The following is a 23,230-nucleotide window of genomic DNA, read 5'->3' on the forward strand; positions in this document are numbered from 1 at the left end:
TTTTGTGAAGAGAGCCTCTTTTTGTCTCTACTCACCTTTCCTGCTTTTGCATGTGGTGGTGTGAAAATAGATGCTGAAAGCTGTAGCAGATAACTTGTAAACTGAGGGAACGGGTAAGAGACCCTCAGACACCTGCTGAGTAGTGCCTTGGCATCATGGGTCTTTACAATTTAAGCATCAGAGATTGAGGATTCTTTTTTTTTTTTTTTTTTTAGTGTTTTTATTTATTTTTGAGAGAGAGAGAGAGAGAGAGAGAGAGCGAGCACAAGCCAGGGAGAAGCAGAGAGAGAGGGAGACACAGAATCTGAAGCAGGCTCCAGACTCTGAGGTGTCAGCACAGAGCCGGACATGGGGCTCGAACTCACGAACTGCAAGATCATGACCTGAGCCTAAGTTGGAGGCCCAACCAACTGAGCCACCGAGGTGCTCCCAGTGGTTGAGGATTCTGTTCCTTGTAGCCAGTTCTGTTCACAGCCAGGATTTGTTGATTGGTAGATCCATTCCAGCATATTTTATAATTGTCTTTGATGAATACGTGGCTAACACAGAAATCACTCAGTCCACCCATGCGTAAGGCAGTCGAGGGTACTGTCCTATTTTATGTTCATGTCAGAGTCACCACACCTTGTCTGCATCTGTTATCGAGTGCATTTTCCCTGACTCTGTATTGAGGACAGGTCTTGAGGAACATTCCCATATCCCAAACTGCCAAGACAAATTTTATATACTTTTGTTTTCCCAGCTATTAGTTATATAAAACCACAAAAGTTTTCACTGATCATTCAGGAGAGTTGGAATCAACTTTCTTTTCTTTTTTTTTTATAGGTTTAATTTTTTCTTCGTGTATCTTACTTAAATATCATTCTCCTTTTATTTATTTTTAAAATTTTGTTTTAGAGAGAGTGAGAGCTAGGGGAGAGGGCAGAGGGAGAGAGAGAGAATATCCCAAGCAGGCTCCACGTTCAGCGTGGAACCTGATGCAGGGCTCAATCCCACAGCCCTGGGATCATGACCTGAGCTGAAATCAAGAGTTGGACACTCCACCGACTGGGCCACCCAGGCGCCCCTGCAATCATACTTTCAATAGAAGCAATCGCTTAGCTCTGCAATTTGGGAGGAGTAGAATTGTCACTGAATAAATTGCCGCCTCTTTTCATGCACTTGGTGGTTTGTTAGCACTCTGCAACATGGGACAACCTCTAGGTCTGCACTGGACCATTTTACAGTTCCAGATTGTTACTATAAAACATTTATCGCCCTTATTTTAGTACCTTTGTTGGGACATTTTTATTACTTTCTCCTCTGTGTGATTATCATTCCACTTCAGACTGCCATTAATTACCGGTGGTTAAGCCCCATCACAGCAGAAGCCTTTACACGGGGTCTTCAATCATCTAAACTGCATGAGCACAGTACATCGTTCCCTGTCTGTATATACTGACTTCAATTTGCCAAATTATTACCATTACTGATAATATTGCCAGCAATAATTTTTACAGCTCGGATGAAGCTGGCCTTACTGCCGAGTGGCCCCATTGGCCACTTGATGGTATGACAAGCCTCTAAATTTATTGTTTTCTGAATTGCACTAAAGTACGATCCTGCTTGCGTGTTACGAAGCTGGTTCACACGCAGCCACACTAGTTATCGGGATGACTGGATTTATTTGAATGTCACTGAATTCCCCGCTTGTTTCACACCCCTCACCAGTGTCAGACATTATTTTTCTGAGTAAATTTGTGTACTGTTTCTGTTAAGCGAGCAGCCATGTCAGTAAAACGGTGTAGCCTCAATCAGATTACAGAATGATTGATCTTTTGTTTCCTAACCAGTAGAACCTGTAGCCACTCTTGTTCAAAACATCCTTTGGGGCTCGTGTCAGCATTCAACAAGTTACCATTCACCAAGCAACTGATTTCTCTCAAATGTGCCACTTAATTACGTTTTCAGGAGTTTTAGGGTCGTGTGCACTCCTTGAATCTCTTTTTCTTCACCACTTTGTAGCTCCATGATCTTGGGCAAATTACTTAACCTCTCTGAGTCTCCTCATCCATGAAGTAGAAGTAATAAGACTCAGGTCAGAGTTACTGGGAGAATTAAGAGGTCTCTGTGAAAGTGCTTTTGAAGCTATAATTTGGCATTCGGTCGTAAGGAGGCGCGATGGAGGTGTCTGTGACAGGCCAGTTTGGTTGTAAGTCTGACACAGATCAGTTTGAACAACCTTGGCTGAACTTCAAGCCACACTGTGGTTGTTAGGATACCTCAGGTTGGCTATCAGTTAGTTGGGGCCATGTTAAAATGAGGCAGCCTATAAGCCAGAGGTACCCCCAGCTGGGATCACCTGGATTGGTTTTTTCACTGGGCCTCCTGATGTCAAAAGAGAAGAGTGGTGTGTCTCCTCCAGGGGCCATATTCCTGAATTCAGCCTCTTCCCATTCCGGCTACCAACACACACAGCCCGTTCCGTGTAGACAGGAGACGATTGGCACAAGGCTAGAGAGTTAGGGCTGTCAGTGTGCACACTCGGGGGCACTACGGCTGTGGTGGTATGTGCTCCGTTTGCCTGGCAACTCCTCTTCCTGGGCTGCAGATCTTACTAGACCTCCTTTTCTAGGTAGATGAGTTAAAGAGTGTATGCAGGCCATCAGGTCAGGTAGACCTAGATTTGAGCCCAGACTTTGCTGCCTGCTCATGACCTTAGTAAGCCTCAGTTTCCTGATCTGCAAATAGGAATAATAATAATAATAATAATAATACCTCAAAAAGTAATAGTACTTTATAGCCTTATGAATGAGCATTGATCAGAAAATGGGTATATATAAATATTAGCACAGAACCTGGCACCTAGTAAATAGCCAATACATTCACACTTTAACGTATGTATAAATTTATATTCTCTCCTTTGGAGAGAACAAAATGAATAAACATGGAAATGCTTCAACTTTAAATCATCCCACCGTTGTTGCTGGTCTGTAGATTTTCTTGTTTCCTCTCAGTGGCAACCCAGGAACCTTTTCACTCTGACCTGCCTCTTTCATTCTGTAACTGGTTCTCACCAACCCTCAGTCCTCACACTCCTACCCCTCCTGGTGGTACCAACCCCTTCCTCCATGAAGGCCTCTTTCCAGAAGACGGAGCTGACTTTTTTTGACTGGTTGGTTGCGTTCTGGGTTTTGTGGAATAGGCATCTCTAAAATAATTTCCAGTGGCCTCAAGATGGTCTTCTTTGAGTCTCTTGTCTTCCTGTCACAGGGAATGACAGCCTTTCCTCCTTCTTTGTTCTTCAGTGTGTTGGAATATGTCCTTCCAGTTTCTATTTGCAGAAGTCTTCACCTGAGTAATTCCAATTCTTAATCTTAATAGTTGACTTATATTGAATCTTCATCTCCTTCAAAAAATGTAATGAAATACTTGAATGCTTAGAAACATGTAAAGAAAAATATAACAAATCCTCATGTACCCACCACTAGGCTGATTTAACCTCCTTTGTTTGTACAGATGTGTTAGAGCCTGAGTCTTAGCATGTCCCATCTCTTGGTGCAATGTTTCCATCCAGTGCAGCATGTATGTGTGCTTCACCCAGTGTTAAACTATCAGCATCCAGTCACTTCTTTGGCCTGAGTTAAAATTTAGCTTCTTGGGGCGCCTGGATGGCTCAGTCAGTTGAGCGTCCGACTTCAGCTCGGGTCATGATCTCACAGTCTGTGAGTTCGAGCCCCGCGTCGGGCTCTGTGCTGACAGCTCAGAGCCCGGGGCCTGTTTCAGATTCTGTGTCTGCCTCTCTCTCTGACCCTTCCCCGTTCATGCTCTGTCTCTCTCTGTCTCAAAAATAAATAAATGTTAAAAAAAATTTTTTTTAAATAAAAAAAATTAAAAAAAATTTAGCTTCTTGATTTGATGGCTTATTTTAAAAATCTTAAAAATATCAAGAGAGTATTTAAGAGGGGCGCCTGGCTGACTTGGTAGAGCATGTGACTCTTGATTACTGGGTCGTGAGTTCAAGCCCCATGTTGGGTGTGGAGCCTACTTTCAAAAAAAAAAAAGGGAGAGAGAGAGAGAGAGTATTTAGGAAACATCAACCAGAAAAACACGGTGGTTAATCTTGGTATCCAAGGTACTCCATATCAATCAGTTGGGTTCATTGTGTGCAATCTTGAGGTACACATAGCCTCCAAAGAGGAAAACGACAGTAACCACGAACTTGTATGCAGTATTTTATTGGTGGCAGAGCTTTCTTACACATCTGCCTATTTGTTCTTGACAGTGGACCCTCTGAGGGTCCCTTTCTACATCCCCCTTTACAAAAGAGAAACAGTCATAGGGATGGGTCCAGAACCTGCAACCTCAGCAGGTCCACAGACGAGTACTTTGCCTCTTCTGGCTCGTGGATGGATTTTTGACAGCAGATATTCACAATGTGTTGTCCCAGTTTTATTTCCTTTGATTTGAGCTCTTGCTCATTTCTGATCGTTTGTTTAGTAAGTTTATAAGTACCCTTACTTTGGGGATTGATGAAAGCCAACAACCTTATCCACTGGTTAATAATATGCTCACTGTAGAAGACACAAATAATTCAGAGACCTATAGAAATGAAATGAAATATCCCCTATAATTCCACAGCCTAGCGATAAGCACTGTTAACATTTTGATGTATTTTCTTTCTGGTCTTTTCTATGCATATACTTTTTTTTAAATATAGAGATTATAAAAATATATTTTTTTGGCTCCAGTTTTCACTTTATTGAGATCGTTTTCTAGTGTTACTTAATAGCCTGTGAGATGTGCTTTTCAGTGGCATTATAACATTTCATCTGGTGGCTGAACAAATTTCATCATTCCAATTTCTAGATGTTTATGCTGTTTTCAGTTTTTAACCAAAATAACACCATGATAAACTGTCTTAGATCCTTTGACCCTCTGGTTATTTTGTTAGGGCCAGAAATTATAAACCATTTTCGGGTTTATGGTATGTATGTTGCCAGATTGTTTTCCAGAAGGCTGTACAACATACACCCTCACCTGCACCATTAGATGGCGGTCCCCCTGCACCCTTGGCAACACTGAAGAGAATGCTGTTTAGATCTTTGCTAACTTGGCGGGTAGAAAATGGTATTTTGTTTCTATCACATTTGAACTGCTACATCTTGTAATCTAGTTTTCTCCCTTGTATTTTGTGTGATGTCTTCTCTTCCTTTACTCTGTGTAAGACCAGCTTTGAAAACAATGCCTGAGTTAAAATCTTACTCCTTTTCTGATGCTAATAGTAAGGACATATTGATGAGCTGAGCTGTATGAGCTCCCAGACTGTATTTATCCGTGTTAATAACAATTATCTTTTAGGATAAGCATTGGACTCATCGAGGGAGATGAGATGGGTTGTTAGACCACCCACCTTTACCCAAAGGGAAGAAACAGCTCCTGGAAATGGGGAAATTCAGCTCTTCTGGCAGAACCTTGTTTCCCCTCTGGTGTCACTGTGCTTTGCTGGAGGAAACAGGGAGGCAATTAGTGATGTCTTTTTTTTTTTTTTTCAACATAATACTTAATTTTATTTTTTTAATTTACATCCAAATTAGTTAGCATATAGTGCAACAATGATTTCAGGAGTAGATTCCTTAGTGCCCCTTACCCATTTAGCCCATCCCCCCTCCCACAACCCCTCCAGTAACCCTCTGTTTGTTCTCCATATTTAAGAGTCTCTTATGCTTTGTCCCCCTCCCTTTTTTTTAATTTTTTTTTTTTAACGTTTATTTATTTTTGAGACAGAGAGAGACAGAGCATGAACAGGGGAGGGGCAGAGAGAGAGGGAGACACAGAATCTGAAACAGGCTCCAGGCTCTGAGCTGTCAGCACAGAGCCTGACGCGGGGCTCGAACTCACGGACCGTGAGATCATGACCTGAGCCGAAGTTGGACGCTTAACCGACCAAGCCATCCAGGCGCCCCCCCCCCCCACCCTGTTTTTATATTATTTTTCTTTCCCTTCCCTTATGTTCATTTGTTTTGTCTCTTAAAGTCCTTATATGAGTGAAGTCATATCATATTTGTCTTTCTCTGACTGATTTCACTTAGCATCATACCCTTCAGTTCCATCCACGTAGTTGCAAATGGCAAGATTTCATTCTTTTTGATTGCCGAGGATTACTCCCTAGTATATATATATACCACTTTTTTTTATCCATTCATCCATCGCTGGACATTTGGGCTCTTTCCATACTTTGGCTATTGTTGATAGTGCTGCTATAAACATGGGGGTGCATGTGTCCCTTTGAAACAGCACACCTGTATCTCTTGGATAAATACCTAGTAGTGCAATTGCTGGGTTGTAGGGTAGTTCTATTTTTAGTTTTTTGAGGAACCTCCATACTGTTTTCTAGAGTGGCTGCACCAGCTTGCATTCCCAAGTGATGTCTTTACTCCAGTGCATTCAGGCTCCAGGTGTAAATGTACACAAGGTTTGGGATTTGAGGGATGTTAGACAAGACTGAGTTAGAAATGTCCCAACCACGTAGTCCCCAGGATCCAGAATAAGGGCCCACAGATGTTAAAGGGGAGACCTAAAGAGGAAAAGGTCAGGAAAGTAGGAATGATTCGCATGACTCCTAGGACTAAGCTCTCTTTCCTCAGTGAGTCAATCTAGTTTTCCCAAACTGTCGTCATGTACCATCTTCACGTTTTTTTGCCAAAGTCTGTTCTGTTATTTTACTGAATGCATTTTTTAAAAATAACCTCTTAAAAAACCTCAATTAGATTTGTGTGTGTGTGTGTGTGTGTGTGTGTGTGTGTGTGTGTGTGTATTTAAGATTTTATTTTTAAGTAATTGCTACACCCAATGTGGGGCTCGAACTCACAACCCTGAGGTCAAGATTCACATGCTCTACCGACTGATCCAGCCAGGCGACCCACATTGATATATATATATATATTTTTTTTTTTCTTAATATGAAATTTATTGTCAAATTGGTTTCCATACAACACCCAGTGCTCATCCCAACAGGTGCCCTCCTCAATACCCATCACCCACCCTCCCCTCCCTCCCACCCCCCATCAACCCTCATATTGTTCTCAGTTTTTAAGAGTCTCTTATGGTTTGGCTCCCTCCCTCTCTAACCATTTTTTTTCCTTCCCCTCCCCCATGGTCTTCTGTTAAGTTTCTCAGGATCCACATAAGAGTGAAAACATATGGTATCTGTCTGTCTCTGTATGACTTATTTCTCTTAGCATAGCACTCTCCAGTTCCATCCACGTTGCTACAAAAGGCCATATTTCATTCTTTCTCATTGCCACATAGTATTCCATTGTGTATATAAACCACAATTTCTTTATCCATTCATCAGATGATGGACATTTAGGCTCTTTCCATAATTCCACATTGATATTTTATCTTTTTTTTTTTAAATTTTTTTAATGTTTATTTATTTTTGAGAGGGAGAGAGAGACAGAGTACGAGCGGGAGAGGGGCAGAGAGAGAGAGGAAGACACAGAATCCGACGCAGGCTCCAGGCTCTGAGCCGTCAGCACAGAGCCCGACGCGGGGCTCGAACCCACGAACCGTGAGATCATGACCTGAGCTGAAGTCGGACACTTAACCGACTGAGCCACCCAGGCGCCCCACATTGATATTTTAAAGTAAACCTCATCACTTCTGTAAATTAGAAGTGGAAAGCTAATTATCATTTGCCAAAAATAGAAGAAATAACCTTAAAAGTAAACACAGTGAAAAAAACAAAACTCTCTTATTAAGAAAATTCTAAACCAGCTGATGTTGCTTGCAAACATGTTGATCTGAGGCCGTCCTCTCTTTGTTAAAAAATAGTCTTAAAGACAGAATAGCACCATACTGAGACTGTCTCCTTTAGGCTAGCTGAAGGACTTTAACAGAATGAAAAAGGAACATCTCATTCATTCTGGAACTTGATGTTTCATGCTACATATGGACTGCCTAAAATTATCTCTGGTTCTGCCAGGAGTTCATGTCCTACTCTAAGGAATAGTTTAGGTTATGTTACCGTAGCAGATTAACTCTGGAATCTCAGTGGATTGTCACAACAAAGGTTCATTTATTCCTTTGTCATGCTACGTGTCCAGAGTGGAGTTGAGTGGGAGTGGAGGGCAGGCTCTACCCTACGTAGTCACTCTGCTTCCCAGGTGAGGGAGGCGCCTGGCCAGTTACCACAGTAGAAGAAAGCGTATAGAGAGAGAAGTCATCCCTGTGCTTGTCTGCTTTGGCTTTGGAGTGATTTCCTCACTTCTCTCCTCAGCTTATTGGCCAGAACTAGTCTTCTAGCCTTGTCTGAATACGGGGCGGGGGTGAGGGGCTGGGAAGTATAGGGGAGCACATGGGATATTTGGTGAGCATTTTTGTCTCTGCTCCATCAGTCTCTGCAGTATAGTAGTGCTGGTCTAGATGCCTCTAGATGAGGAATGGATACAGCTGTTTTTATTTGTAGAAGGTAAAGATTATATATCAACTAGTTTGTCATACTGTTCATATTAAGCCAGTGAAGGTGGTCAGAAGTGTCAGATCATTCCCTGGTAACGATGTCTCCTTTCTTAAAGCTTCATCAAAGAACGGTCAAAAGTCAACGCAGTTCCTTTGAAGAATAAGAAGGCCTCCAGTTTCCATGAGTTTGCCCGGAATACCAGTGATGCTTGGGACATTGGCGATGATGAGGAAGAGGACTTTTCCTCCCCTTCTTTCCAAACTCTAAACTCAAAAGTTGCTCTGGCGACCGCAGCCCAAGTCCTAGAAAACCACAGCAAGCTGAGGGTGAAACCAGAACGCTCCCAGTCAACAACATCCGATGTTCCTGCCAGCTACAAGGTCATAAAGTCCAGCAGTGACGCTCAGCTGTCCAGAAATTCCAGTAAGTCCATCCTGCTCCCGTCCATAGCCTCACCCTTTTCAGCAGAGTGCACCTCAAATGAACGGTTTTTCTCTAGGGCATTACTCAGATCTTCCATTGAATGGTAAATGCGAAAGCTCAAGCCTGAGCCCAATGGGTCATAGACTCTGCTTGTTCCGCCCCCACACCTTGATGGCTACTTGGGGCTTCACTTGCTGACACCCCATTTTTGCCTGTCGTTTTGTTCTTCCTTTCCCTGTGATGGGGTCTAGAACTTTTGCTCTTTGGTTGCTTCACATTTCTTTGGGCCTGGTCAGGTTTAAGATTATTGACTCGTGTATGTAAAGTTGTTAGTGGCTGAATTTCACAAACGTGTGGCACTGTTGTTTGGCCTGTTCGGCCCTGGGGAGCAGTCACTAGTAAGGTTGTTCCTTTCCTGTTCCTAAGGAATGGAGCAACATGTGCCCGGAGGCTCTGTGTCACAGCCTCAGGTTGGGGGCGGGGTGGGAGGAGACACGCCTTCTGTTTCTTTTTGGGAAACTGGCTTCTGCAAGTGGTTGAGGTAATGGTGGTTTTATCAGATGTTTGGGGTCTCTCAGTGTACCCTCTTAACTATCCATTGCGGTATGCAATTTTGCTCTAGAGGGTTTTGTGGAAGCCAGTTATTCTGAGTCGGAGAGGGAAGTGTCATTATTCCAGTGAAAGTTAGAATGGCTGACTGGTAAAGGGCGAAGGGAAGTGGAAGAATGTCAGAGCCTGGCGTGTGTCCCGACTCGTGCTCTAAGAGAACAACTTCTGCAGTTTCAGAATAAGCACGTGGTCATGAACTTAGGCTGTGAGGCTGTTAAAATGCCACAGTCACTTTCCATCGCCGATCGGGTTCCAGGTTCCACCTTCAGTGCCGTGCCCACGTGGGTGTTCGGTGTTGATTGACTGGCCGTAGCTATAGGCTGTTGGAAGTGTCTGTATGCTGTGATTGAGGGTCTTAAAGGATCTCAAGTGTGAGGAAGCACCCCCCTCCCCGCCCCCATCCCTAGTAAAGGTGCAGCCCTCATACAGCCAGGACCGTCCAGAACATTCCCTTTATGAGGTCCCCTCCTGTGAACATCATGTGTTAATCTGTGATATCAGAGGTGCACATCGCTCTCAGGCCCCCAGTGTGTGGTCTGTGTTTCCTAGGCCCCATGTTACACTAGGCATCCCAGCCAAATACCCTGTGACTGTTGCTTCTGTAAACCTTCTAGTTGTGCATGTTGCTGAGTGCTCATCTTTTTTTTTTTTTTCCAAGAGAGGATTTCTTTATTTTTTATTTAAAAAAAATTTTTTTTTAAGTTCATTTATTTTTGAGAGAGAGACAGAGCATGAACAGGGGAGGGGCAGAGAGAGAGGGAGACACAGAATCCAAAGCAGGCTCCAGGCTCTGAGCTGTCAGCACAGAGCCCAACGCGGGGCTCGAACTCACAAACCACGAGATCATGACCTGAGCCGACATTGGACACTTAACCAACTGAGCCACCCAGGCACCCTGTCTTTCTTTATTTTTTGAAAAATGTTTATTTATTTTGAGAGAGAGAGAGAGAGCATGCATGCAAGCAGGGTAGGGGCAGAGAGAGAGGGAGAGAGAATCCCAAGCAGACTCCATGCTGTTAACACAGAGCCTGACATGAGGCTTGATCTCACAAAGTGTGAGATCATGACCCCAGCCAAATGCTTAACCAGCTGAGCCACCCAGGAACCCCCTCATCATTTAATTCTTGTTGTGAGTCCTGCCTTTTTTTTTTTTTAATTTAATTTTTTATTTTTAAAAATTTACATCCAAATTAGTTAGCACATAGTGAAACAATGATTTCAGGAGTAGATTCCCTAATGCCCCTTACCCATTTAGCCCATTTGTTTTTTTTTAATGTTTATTTTTGAGAGAAGAGAGAACATGAGTGGGGAAGGGGCAGAGACAATGGGATAGGATCGGAAGCAGGATCCGTGCTGACAGCACAGAGCCAGATGTGGGGCTTGAACACATGAACTTCGAGATCATGACCTGAGCCGAAGTCAGATGCTTAGTTGATTGAGCCACTCAGGTTCCCTGTGACTCCTGCTTTTTAAGGCCCAGATAGATAAAGAATATGAAACAGTTATGAAAGGACAGTCAGAATTTAACTCACTGCTTACGTGCTCTGTGATGTGGAAAGGGAAGGCAAACACTACCTTAGACCGTGTTGCCCCCACATTCAATATTAGGCATGAAGACACATCCCAGGTTGGGGTGGAAAGAAAACATTTGATTTCCATCCAGAGTTGCCAAAAAAGTTGTCACAGTTGCTACGGCCTCTGGAGTCTGTTAGCACATAAGATGCCTTGGGAACCTGTGATAAAAATGCAGCCCTTCCCCCGGGCAGACGCTTTCCATCCCCTGGCTGCCCTCAGCGGGCACCTTGGGGCAGCGCGCCAGCTGCTCGGACCCGATTCTGGCGGAGGGGCCAGTACTGAACAGCCAGCTCAGGGTCCCTCCGCGTCCATGCTCTACATTGCCGCCTGTTCTCTTTCTCTTTCATTATCACAGGTGACACATGCCTGAGGAATCCACTCCACAAACAGCAGTCACTCCCTCTCCGACCCATCATCCCCCTGGTTGCCCGCATCTCGGACCAGAATGCTTCCGGGGCGCCCCCGATGACTGTCCGGGAGAAAACCCGCCTAGAAAAATTCCGTCAGCTTCTCTCCAGCCACAACACTGACTTAGGTGAGTCCCCATGAGCCCCGGGCAAGGTAGGACCTCTTGGTGACTGGAATTCTCAGAGACCTGGAAGCTATTGCTCTTTATTCTTCCTTCTTTTACTTTTCCAGCATCTCCTGATCTGGTGCCCATTGCAGTGACATGCAGGTATTAAGTCAGAAGTATGTTACTAGAAATTAGGGGCCAAATTAGGTGGGACTGGATTCTGCGGCCCGCAGACCATAGTGTAGCTGTTCTGGCTTTGGTCTCCTCTGCCTCGAGGCAACTCTGACTCGAATCCACACCCACGGGTCTCTCTTTGCCCCCCTGAGTCTGATCTCCGAGCTGACTGCATCACTACCGCAGAGCCATGTCTTCGCCACTTTGCTGCTCAGGGCTGTTGTCTGGGGCTTTCTCCCCGTGCTTGTCGGTAGCCGCTGCTGCTGCTGGTGGTGGTGGTCTTTCTTGAATGGTGGGAGGAATCAGGCAGTGCTGGCTCAGGGTTGTCTTAGGGCATTTGTGGGAAGGGCTAATCCAATCGAGCCGTTGTCCGTTTGCAGATGAACTGAGGAAGTGTAGCTGGCCGGGGGTTCCCAGGGAGGTTCGACCCATAACCTGGAGACTCCTGTCGGTGAGTTCTGCCCGCTGTGTAGAGAAGCGTGAGCCTCACACAGCCCTTCTTACCTGCTGAGGTTAGTGTGGGCACATTCATCTTACTGCATAGACTCCTCCAGTCCCACTGGGTGTGGCAGATCTGTGGGACTGTCGTCTTATTTCTGCGCCTAAATAAACACATCCTTGCGAGTTATTCACGCACGTATAGAAGAGCACAGCTTTCCCCCGTTGGTGTATCCGCCCTTGCTCAATGCCAGGGAGAAAGAGCGTAGTGAGGTAGGGATCTCAGCACTTGTTTGGACGGGCTCCCACACTCCCCAGACTTCACTCTTTCCTCAGTAGGAATAACGAGAGTGGTGGAAAGCGACTCTGGCACTGTGAGGAGGTGAGACATGGGCCTCCCCCAGGAGCCTGCACCAGTCCCGCTCTCACTGAGGGCAGAGCACTGTGCCAGCCTCTGTGATAGGGACGCTCGGACTTCCTGAGCCTGTCACGTTCGTTCATTCATTCATTCATCTAGCAAGGAATTATTGAGGGCCTGCTGTCTGCCAGGCATGGTGCCAGCAGCTGCGAGGATACACAACAATGAATGAAGCCTGGTCCCTGCTCTGCAGGCCCTGCCTGGGGAATGTATTACATAAATGTCTGCGAGAGGAAGTGACTCTTTCCTCAGTGTTCCCCATGAGTCCCGATCCTGCAGCCATGTAATCACTGCCTCCGCCACTTCTAATAAGTTTGAATGCCAACAAGAGCAGATTTGGTCGTGGTTTCGGGAACGGGAGCCGCACGAGTTGAGAGTGGGCTCTAGACCAGGAGTGAGAAGGAAAGTTGGCCTGAAGCTTTGGCTAGGCGGGAGGCTGCTGCCAGAAGTTCCGTGTCTGCACGTTGTGGCTGCCCGTGTCACAGATTCCATTCAGCTTTCTAAGCTGGCAGTTGTGAATATTAGCGTGGAGAAGAATGTGTGACTGGCACAGACTTCCAAGGCACACCCCTGGGATGTGCCGTAGAGGTGGCCGTAGGGCTGGGATTCCCGGAAGTATCGCCTTGCACACACGCAGCCCTCCAGAGGCCCCCACTCGGGTCCAGTTCCCTCCCACTGACCTAGATTCATTGCTCTGCTGAGCCAGCTCCGGGGCGCTCACCAGCAGCACGCACTGCAACTACAGTGCAGGGCTGCGGGAGTGTGCACGTAACCCTGGGAAAGCTGGCCTGGCTTCATCTGCCCACATGTGGGTCTCATTGAAGAAGGAGAGAGCAGACGCTGGGCGGCCGGACCCAAAAAGGGAGGATTCTTGTGCTCTTGGCAGCTGTCCTTCCGCCCCTTTGACGGTTGCCAAGCCAATCCTTAGGCTCAAATAAAAATTAAGGACTCGTGCAACCAACGTGTGTCCCCGTCTAACCACGGTCCTGTCTGTAGGGCTATCTCCCAGCAAACACCGAGAGGAGGAAGTTGACCCTGCAGCGGAAGCGGGAGGAATATTTTGGCTTCATTGAGCAGTATTATGACTCTCGAAATGAGGAACATCACCAGGATACCTACCGACAGGTACAGTCATCACCTTTTTGGTTACGAATCATAATTGTCAGGTGTATCTCCTGGGAGAACTGTCGTAGTGCAGGATTCCCGAGTCTTCGGGCTTTGGTATGCTGGTTAGGAATTAAATTTATTCCCATAACTGCTTCCCCTGTTTCTAATGAGTAGCTCTGATTTTAGCCATTTTAAATAGAGTTTTTGTTTTTTTGTGTTTTGGTTTTTTTTTTTGCACTGATCAGTGGCATTGCTTCCCCAACTTCCACATGCATACAAGTCATCCAGGGTCTTGATAAAATCCCACCCAAGCGTTATGATAGGATGCAGATTCTGATTCAGTGGGTCTGGGTTGAGACCTTCACTTCTGACAAACTCCCACGCGGTGTCAGCACTACTGGTCCCAGGCCGCAAGTAGTAAGGGTCCTGGGGCACAGAGTGAAAGAGAAGCTCACTCAGGAGTGGTCCAGTCCCTCTAGACTGTGTGACATTAGTATGTCCACCTGGCAGCTAGTGCCGTTTCAGCACCCATGTCTGCCCGTGTGTCTGCAGGAGCAGTAGTTACCAGCAGGCTCGGCAGGCAGTGTTCCATCACCCTCACGGTGGTCCCCACCGCCTGCCAAAAGAGGAGGGGAGGAAGAAGAGGGGCGAGGGGAAAAGCCCAGGTTGCTGGCAGCTGTCTTCAGGAAGCCTCAAGAGCCAAAGTAGCTTCTGCTGCTGTCGCCGCCACGGTCCTTGGGACCGATCGTTAAGGCTCGGAGAAATCCTGAAGCCGAAACCAGCTGTCGTGACCTCTTTGGTAACAGAAGTGAGGACTTGGCAGTGACAGTTACTGAATGCCGGCTCCCTCTGGTTCCCAAGCCAGTCACGTGTCTGCCACTTTCAGAGCTCTCTCCGCTCTTGGGAACTAGTGATGAGTAAGACTCTGAAAGAGGGACGCACATTTTGATCATGCCTGTTGAGTAAGCACCAGCCCAGAGTGAAACAGACTCCAGGGCGATTCTCTTAGGCCGTGGGTTCTCTTAGGGCGTGAAGCCCGTTGCTGTTCGACATAAGTGGTTTATCTGCGGAGGTTTCCTCAGTTTCAGTAAGCTATTGCTGTCATGGAAACGTATTCCAGATGGACAGGCGGGCTTAATTAGACTCTTCTGGTATGTCCGTCAGTTCTTTCTGAAGATACTGTGCTGTCACTCTTACCCCCTCGATTCGCAGATCTTAAGAAAATAACTTCTCAAAAGAACAAACTGGCATTTGTGTTTTTAGACATGACTTCTCTTTTTCAGATTCACATCGACATTCCAAGGACAAATCCTCTCATTCCATTGTTCCAGCAGCCGCTTGTACAGGAGGTAAGGGAACTACTTAACCGTTCTCGGCCCTTCTCCGCTCCATGCCTCCACAGCACCTGTTCTGCATGTATGTGTCCTAGACCTCCCTCCGGCCGTGGGCAGGTGTGTGGCTAATCATGGGGGTGCCTTCTGTTTGGATACGGAGCTGTGGAGAGCTCTTTCTTGTGCATTCTCCTTTGTTCTCCTCGACAAATCTATGGGCCAGGTCACACTCTGAGAAGTTAAGGGACTTATCCGGGGCTTTAAGGCCACACTGCAACAGGATGAAGGCTAGAACTCATACCTCAGAATTCCTAGTCCTGTGTTTGCTCTACTTTATCAAGCTGGGCTAGTGATGGTCTTTTTATTGTGGTGAGTGTGTGTAACATGAAATGTCCCATTTTAACCCTTTTTAAGTGCACAGTTCAGCGGCATCAAGTACATTCACACTGTGGTATGACCACCACCTGTCTTTATGACTTTTTTCGTCTGCCCAAACTGAAACTTTGTATCCATTAAATAATAATTCTGGGGGCGCCTGGTGGCTCAGTCAGTTGAGCGTCTGACTCTTGGTTTCAGCTCAGATCGTGATTCCAGGGTCATGGGATCAATCCCCACGTTGGGCTCCGTGCTGACATCAGGGAGCCTACTGGGGATTTTCTCTCTCCTTCTGTCTCTGCCCCTCCCCTCCTCTCTCAAAATGAATGAACATTAAAAAAATAATAATAATTCTCCATCCCCAACAACCACCATCCTACTTTCTGTCTCTATGGGTTTGAATATTTCAGGTACTGCAAACAAGTAAGACCATATATTATCGGTCCTTGCGTTACTTACTGGCTTATTTCACTTGGCATGATAATATCTTCAGAGTTCATCTATGTTGTAACGTGTGTCAGAATTTCCTTCCTCTTAAAACTGAATAATATTCGTTATATGTGTGTAACACGAATTGTCCGTCTACTCTGTCCTCTGTGGACAGTTGGATTCCTTCCACTTTGGGTATTATGTCTGTTTGAGTCCCTGTTTTAAAGCCTTCTGAGAATATACCCAGAAGTTGAAGTAGTCATGATATTGTGAAACCTGACAAGTCCACGAAATGCATAGAAGGTCTCAGTGGGACTGTTATCTTTTGACCCAAGCAGTAATTATAACCTCCTTGAGACTAGGGATTTCCTTAGCAGCTTCACGGTAGCTAGGACGCTGGGTGTAAGTCCTCTCTGAATCCTGTTTTCAGTTTTCCTCGGAATAGAGAGGGATGGTGGTAAAAATGCTCAAAATACTATTTAAATGCAGATCTCCACTGGTGGGATCCCTCATGACTTACCAGTAGCCTTAAGAAGATTTGAAGGGGGTGGTGACAGCATTATTTTAACTCTAAGATTCAGCTCAAAGGAAGCGGAAGACCCATTGAGGGTCCCTTTGTGCCTCCCATTGTTTCCCACGGCTCAGCCCTGCTTATGCTTTAACTTGGAGATGTTCAGATACTTCTCTTTTACCTGCGCGTGCTTACTGTAAACTTGGAGACAGGGAACGCAGTTTGTTTAACATGCTTCTAGTAGTAGAATCTGAATACAAAGAAGGGAACTCAAACTACATTCTTTCCACTTTGTCTTGAATCATCTTTGCTTCTAGCTGGCTATAGTCCTCTCACAGAGTCTTACTTAAAATGCCGACCAAGGAGCAGAGAACTAAGCAACACAGAATACTGAAAGGCTTGCTTTGCATATCTGAAAGGTAACTTGAGAATTGACTACAGTAAGGCAGAATTACCCAAGTACAAGAGGTGCAAGAAAAGTCTTCAGGGATTATCCCTTCCACTCTTCTCCACAAGGCAAGATTATCCCAGGTTGTTTTCTGTCATGACGGTTCCACGGTCTCCCCTGGTAACCAGGCCTGGTGCCAGGCCATGTCTGTGGCATCTTCACTTGTACAGTGTGTGAGCACCTGCATTGTCCCATCCTTACCAAGCAGGGATTGTCACAGGTCTCCTGATTGTGAGCTGCTGGCCTCCATGCCCTTGGCCACTGTTGAAACCAGTCAGCGAGGATCTGTGTTTTCATGAGGAGCTGACAGTGTGGAGCAGAAGCCCTGGGATTCTCTCTCTCTTTCTGTCTCTGCCCCTCCCCTCCTCTCTCAGAACTAACAGAGACGTCCAGACAGACACGGGCCACAGGGGGCAGGCAGGAGCCCCTTGCGATCTTCCTGAACATGGTGGGTCTAGCCTGAGCTTGGGCTTGTGTTTCAAGGGAGGGAGGAGAGAATGTAAGAGGGCCCCCGTTAAAGTGTTGGGCCTAACCCACGTGAGGATGTCACGCCCTTCCCTCAGCCCCAGAGAGCAAGTGGGCAAGTCTAGTGGAGGCAGAGAGGCCAGCTTGCTTCCTGGTAGGGCTTGTTCTCACTGCCTGTAAGGGCAAGAGTGTTGACAATGGGCGTGTGTCTCATTTCCCTCTGCAGCTGGAAGGCAGACTCAACACGGGGGCTGGGACACATCCTTTATTGTGTCTCTAGATTCTCTACTTCTCTCCTGCGCTAGCTTACCAACTCCAAAACCATACAAGCATTTCCTTCCCGTTGTTCTCCCTGGGGGGCTTTCTTCCTTGCACCTGACCTCTAAGAAGGCCTCTTCAGTCTGCCCCCAGAGCCCGTGTGTGCGCGGTGGAGGCCCTCTCATCTCCCGTGCCCCCCACACGTGGTCACCATCAGCTCTGCCGTCCCTCTGGTGTGGCTCACAGAGACCCGAGGCAGCCCAGTCAGAGCCAGTGTAAGGAACGTGTCGGACTGGTAGTTTTGGCCACCAGGATGAAGCCCAGGGAGGAATAGTATCAGAGAAGACGGGGGGATAGCTGAGAGCCTAATGAAGGCAGAGGGAGTGTAGCTGAATGGGGCAGGACCAGACTCTGAAAAGGGACCCTAAACATCTTTTCCTTCTCCCCAGTCTAGGTCTCTGGTCTCTTGTGGCTAATATACTTAACCCCGGTGGCTTCCCCATGGAGGCCCAGGCTGATTTCTCTGTTCTCAAATTCCCAGCTGTCGGATTTGGTTTATTTGCTTTCCTTTCCCCAGCTAATGTCTGGGTTGCATCCTGATACACACAATGACTTCCCGCGTTGACAGTTCTCAGTCAGGCTGGGCTAGGAGTAAGTCTAGGTATAAGTTTTCCTCCGTCTCAGCGGGGAGAAAGGGGAGCGTGGTGGGGAAGGCGTTTCTACTCCACATCCTATGATGATAAAAAAAAGGTGTGAAAAAGGTATCAGAACTTAGATGTTTTACCATCTTGCTTCTGGAAATCAAGAAATCGTTATCTACAAATGAGAGTGGGGTGGCCTGGGTTAGGGACATCGATAAACAGACCTTTTCCTAAGCCCTTTGTGTCCCTGCCCTTCCCATTTTCCTCATTTTATTTTATTTTTTAACATCCATTTATTTTAGAGAGAGAGAGAGAGAGAGCGCGCATGTGCACAAGTTGGGGAGGGGCAGAGAGAGAGGGAGACACAGAACCCGTAGCAGGCTTTAGGCTCTGAGCTGTCAGCACAGAACCCGACATTGGACTCGAACCCCCAAACCGTGAGATCATGACCTGGGCTGAAATCAGATGCTTAACTGACTGAGCCCCCCAACCCCCCCCTCCCCTGTTTTCCCCATTTTATATCACAGTGGCTGGATACTGAAAAGAGAAACAAAGGCAAGAACTGTCTATGTACCCCTGCTTAAAAACAACCAGCATCTTAGAAACTTTCTGCATTTATAAACTTCCTTTGTTCCAGAGTAGCTTTAGAATTTTCCTAAAAATTTGGCAGCATCCCTGGGGCAAATTGTGACATAGGTAAATGGAGGGAGGGAGGGTATCCCTATGATTTAACAGTCCTGTCTTCTCTCTCCTTTTCCTAGATCTTCGAAAGAATTCTATTTATTTGGGCCATCCGACACCCTGCCAGTGGGTACGTCCAGGGAATTAATGACCTGGTCACTCCGTTCTTTGTCGTCTTCCTCTCAGAATATGTGGGTAAGAAGCCTGAGTACCAAGCTGAACAAACTATTGCTCTTTCTTATCTGCGGTCTGTTTGTTTCTCCCAAGAGTGCAGCCAGTAGGCAAGTCTTGCTAAAAAAGAGGTAGTGGCCTTCGAATACACAGCTAAACCTGTCTGACAGCAGAAGCAGCCTGGAATTTATCTCTCGAGATGGCCACAGACGTCACCCAAAAAGGACCCACTTGGTCCCAGAATGACCAAATGGATACCTTTTTTGCTCTACCGTAAGCAGATGGTTTGATGCTTTATTTGAGGTCCTTTTAGGATTATTTTGAACTCGTCTCAGACACAGGCCCTCATCCGTGGAAGCTGGAGTTTTAGATTGTACACCAGGCCTCCACACTCCAGTTCACATGCTGTATGTTGGCAGCATGAAACAAAATCAGAATCGAGCGCACGTTGGAGGTCCTGGAACAGGCCGAGGAGAGCTGCAGGACCTTGATTTCTCCCCTCCTCCTGCTCCTCTAATCCCACTGGGTTCTTGTCACTTTGGATAGGGTGATTGGATACCGTGGTGGCAGTTAGGTTTTCTTACAGCTCCAGCCTCCTCCTCTGGCCAGGCCTGAATTGGGCAGAGTCTTTAAAGGGGTTGAGGATCCTCCCCTTCTCCTTTTGATTTCTTTATCCGCTTGTGCTTAGAGACTCCCAAGAAAACCCATGTGTCATGTGTGTTCGCTCAGGCAGTTAAGGAGAAGCTCATGTGGAAATCAGAATGTTGGAGGGGGTCTCAGAACATCATCCATCTATCCTCTCATTTCACCAATGGGTTGTGAGATGCCCTGTCTCCTTGTTGGTGGCAGAGCAAAGACTAGAAGCCTTTCTGTAGGCGCTGGAGGTGGTGGGTTATTGCGGGTGTTGGAGGAAGCCGGTGTGGGAGAGGAAGAGGGTAATGAGAAGTAGACCAGAGTGGAGCCCCTCGGAGGGTAAGGGCATGAAACTATCTCACTCGATCCATCCCATTCATTGTTTTCTCATAGGGCTCAATGGATGGTGTTTTGGTCTTTTATGAGGCGGTTTCCGAAAAGTAAGATGACTAAATGACACCATCCCCCATTCCCTTTAGTGGCAGCAAGCTGAACAGGACCGGGAGTAACGTCTCTCTTGCCCACTCTATCAGGGGGTCCTAAGCAAAAGAAAGATTAGTTAAAATGTAGCTACGAAAAGCAGATAGGTAATGCTTTTGCTAGAGGACTTTTCATTTTCCCTTTCACATTAATGGGTCAGCTTTCGGAGGCAGCTTAATTCTGTGTGTTTAACTTTATTAAGAGCAGTGCAGCTGATCTGTTGGGATTTGGGGGTTGCTTCCTTGCAATAGTACTCTTCTAAAACACTATTAAGGGATGAGCCTAGGAAGGTAGTAATCCGTTCCCTAATCTACATTTGAAGTGTAAATGCTGGCATGGAATCTCGGTAACAGTATCATGCCAGTTACAAATAACCCTCAGCAGCTGCAGTCTCTAATTGGATATTTAATTATCTCGTTAGCTGCCATTTATATTGTATGCCAGATTTTCCTTTCCTTTCTGTAGGCACAGCTCTGTTGGTCCCACCAAGCCCTGTGCCTTTCTTTGATAGATATGCCAGCATTCTGATCTTGGTATTGGCAGCCGCACCTGCTGACCCACGGCGTTTATGCAGTAAAGCGTGGGCTTCTCCACCCTTCCTTGGAGGCAGTCTTGGCAAGGCCATGCCCAGTTTTACTGCTGCAACAGACTTCAGAAAGGTCTTGGTGCCTCCTCCTAGACTGAGGAAGGTGGGGCCCATTCTTTTTTTTTTTTTTTTTTATGAAAACTTTTGTTAGGTTAAGTTTCAAACAGATGTAAAAGTAGAAAAAATAATGCCATAAATCTCCATATAGCTCTCACCCAGCTTTCCCAGCCAGGCTTGTTTTATCTATCCCTCTATCCGTTCTCTTCATCCTTTCCTCTTTGTGAATTATTGGGAAGCAATTAGACATCATATCATTTCATCCATAGATATTTCTATGTGTAGCTCTAGAGGAGTGTGATTAAAGAAACTCACAGCCGTCATGCAGTTATTACATCTAAAAAGTTGTAATAGCTCCGTAGTATAACCTCATATATAATCAACATACACGTTTTTCTGATTCTTGTAAATGTATTTAATAGTTTGTTTGAATCGGGGTACAGATTGGGTCCACACATTCTAATTGGTGGATGTGTCTCTTAAATCTCTCTTATTCCATCAGTTCCCATCCCTCTTTTTTTCCTTAGGAGTTTGTAGCTTTAGTCCTTGTTTTTCTGGTTTTCAGCTTAGGGCTTTACCACGGCAACCAGGGATAACACCCTGATTCTTACAGCACTTTACCATTTTGCAAAGCACTGTGGCCTACCAGATTTCATTTAGTAGGCCCCAGTATCTCTTTAAGGTAGATGCACAACTCACTTTACAGGGAGAAATCCCAGGCTCGAGGATTTAATAAGCTTTCCAGACTCAGACCTAGGTCTTTTGACCTTAATACCTGTCCTCTTAATATGACTTGCTGCTGTTTCAACTTAGATCCCTGTTTTCAGACTTCTAATGGCTCCCTCTACTCCATTCTCTGTTCCAAAGCAGGCAGTATGTTTCTTACTGCTCCTTGCCTTAAAAAAAAAAAAAAAAAAAATTGCAGTACAAAGTACACACTCATTGAAAAAAATCAAAACAGTATAGAAATGCTGTTACCTCCCTTACCTCCCACCCTGATCTGGTGTATATTCTTCTAGACCTTTCCCTGTGTGTACTGCACATACTATTTTTCTTTATTGTGTTGAGAAAAAAATGGATTTAAACTATTCATACTTTTCTTTCTTTTAAAGATTTTATTTGGGGGGGAGGGGCGCTTGGCTGGCTCAACGATAGAGTGTATGACTCTTGGTCTTAAGGTCAGGAGTTTGGGCCCCGTGTTGGGCATGGAGCCTACTTAAAATTTAAAAAAATTGTTTGTAAAGATTTTATTTTTAAGTAATCTCTACACCAGTGGGCTCGAACTCACAGCCCTGCGATCAAGAGTCGCATGCTCTACCAACTGAGCCAGCCCAGTGCTTCAACTATCCGTAGTTTTCTTTTCTTTTTTTATTTTTTATTTAAAAAAATATTTTTTAATATTTATTTATTTTTGAGAGAGCGAAAGAGAGAAACAAAGCATGACCAGGAAAGAGGCAGAGAGAGAGGGGGAAGAGAATCCGAAGCAGGCATCAGGCTCTGAGCTGTCAGTACAGAGCCCAATGCGGGGCTCAGACTCACAAACTGCAAGATCATGACCTGAGCTGAAGCTGGACGCTTAACCAGCTAAGCCACCCAGGTGCCCAACTATCCATAGTTTTCTATATCTTGTTTGTCTTCATTAAAAAAAAAAAAAAAAAAAATCACGGCCAGCTTTCCAAGTCTGGACATACAGATCTACCTCATCATTTTCAGCAATGACATTTGTTCCCCTAATAAGGCTTTACTACAGTTTGTTTATTTAACGATTCCTCTATTGAAGGACATTTAAGTTGTCTACAGTTTTTAGCTAGTATAAGTAATATTGTACCTATTTTGAATATCCTTATATATATTTTCTTGTGCATTTGTGTTAAACTACGTATTTCTCCTGGGGTGCCTGGCTGGCTCAGTTAGATGAGCGTGCAGTTCTTTATCTCAGGATTATGAGTTCCAGCTCCACGTTGGATATAGAGATTACTTAAAAATCTTAAAAATAAATAAATAGACAAGCAAAAAACAAACCTTATTTCTCAGAAAGAGAGCCCTAGAAGTGCAATTGCTAGTCCTAAGAGCATGCCAAATAGGTACTTCTTTTTTTTATTTTTTACTTATTTATTTTTAATATTTACTTATTTTTGAGAGACAGAGAGAGCATGAGGCGGGGAGGGGCAGAGAGCAGAGACACAGAATCGGAAGCAGGCTCCAGGCCCCGAGCTGTCAGCACAGAGCCCAACCAACATGGGGCTTGAACTCACGAACTGTGAGATCATGACCTGAGCCGAAATTGGATGCTTAACCAACTGGGCCACCCAGGCGTCCCTAGGTACTTTTAAATTACACGTCTAAATTCTAAGTTTGTACCAGTTTATACTCCAGCCACTAGTGTGGGGGGTGCACTTTTCTTCATATCCTTAGCAGAACTAGATATCCTAATCTAATTCTATTTCACCAGTCTGGCAAATA

General features: G+C 45.6%; 1 protein-coding gene across 2 annotated transcripts in view; it reads left to right on the forward strand.

Annotated features, from left to right (window-relative positions):
- Nucleotides 1-23,230, forward strand: part of TBC1D22B (TBC1 domain family member 22B) — a 79,110-nt gene that overhangs the window by 19,626 nt on the left and 36,254 nt on the right. For both annotated transcript variants that reach the window (XM_047859108.1, XM_047859110.1), the window contains exons 3-8: nucleotides 8,559-8,866; nucleotides 11,406-11,585; nucleotides 12,119-12,189; nucleotides 13,591-13,719; nucleotides 14,985-15,050; nucleotides 18,921-19,035. In XM_047859108.1, the coding sequence (XP_047715064.1) occupies nucleotides 8,559-8,866; nucleotides 11,406-11,585; nucleotides 12,119-12,189; nucleotides 13,591-13,719; nucleotides 14,985-15,050; nucleotides 18,921-19,035 (869 nt within the window). The remainder of the gene's footprint in view (nucleotides 1-8,558; nucleotides 8,867-11,405; nucleotides 11,586-12,118; nucleotides 12,190-13,590; nucleotides 13,720-14,984; nucleotides 15,051-18,920; nucleotides 19,036-23,230) is intronic.

This window comes from Prionailurus viverrinus, chromosome B2 (assembly GCF_022837055.1).
Source record: "Prionailurus viverrinus isolate Anna chromosome B2, UM_Priviv_1.0, whole genome shotgun sequence".
Taxonomy (NCBI): Eukaryota; Metazoa; Chordata; class Mammalia; order Carnivora; family Felidae; genus Prionailurus; species Prionailurus viverrinus.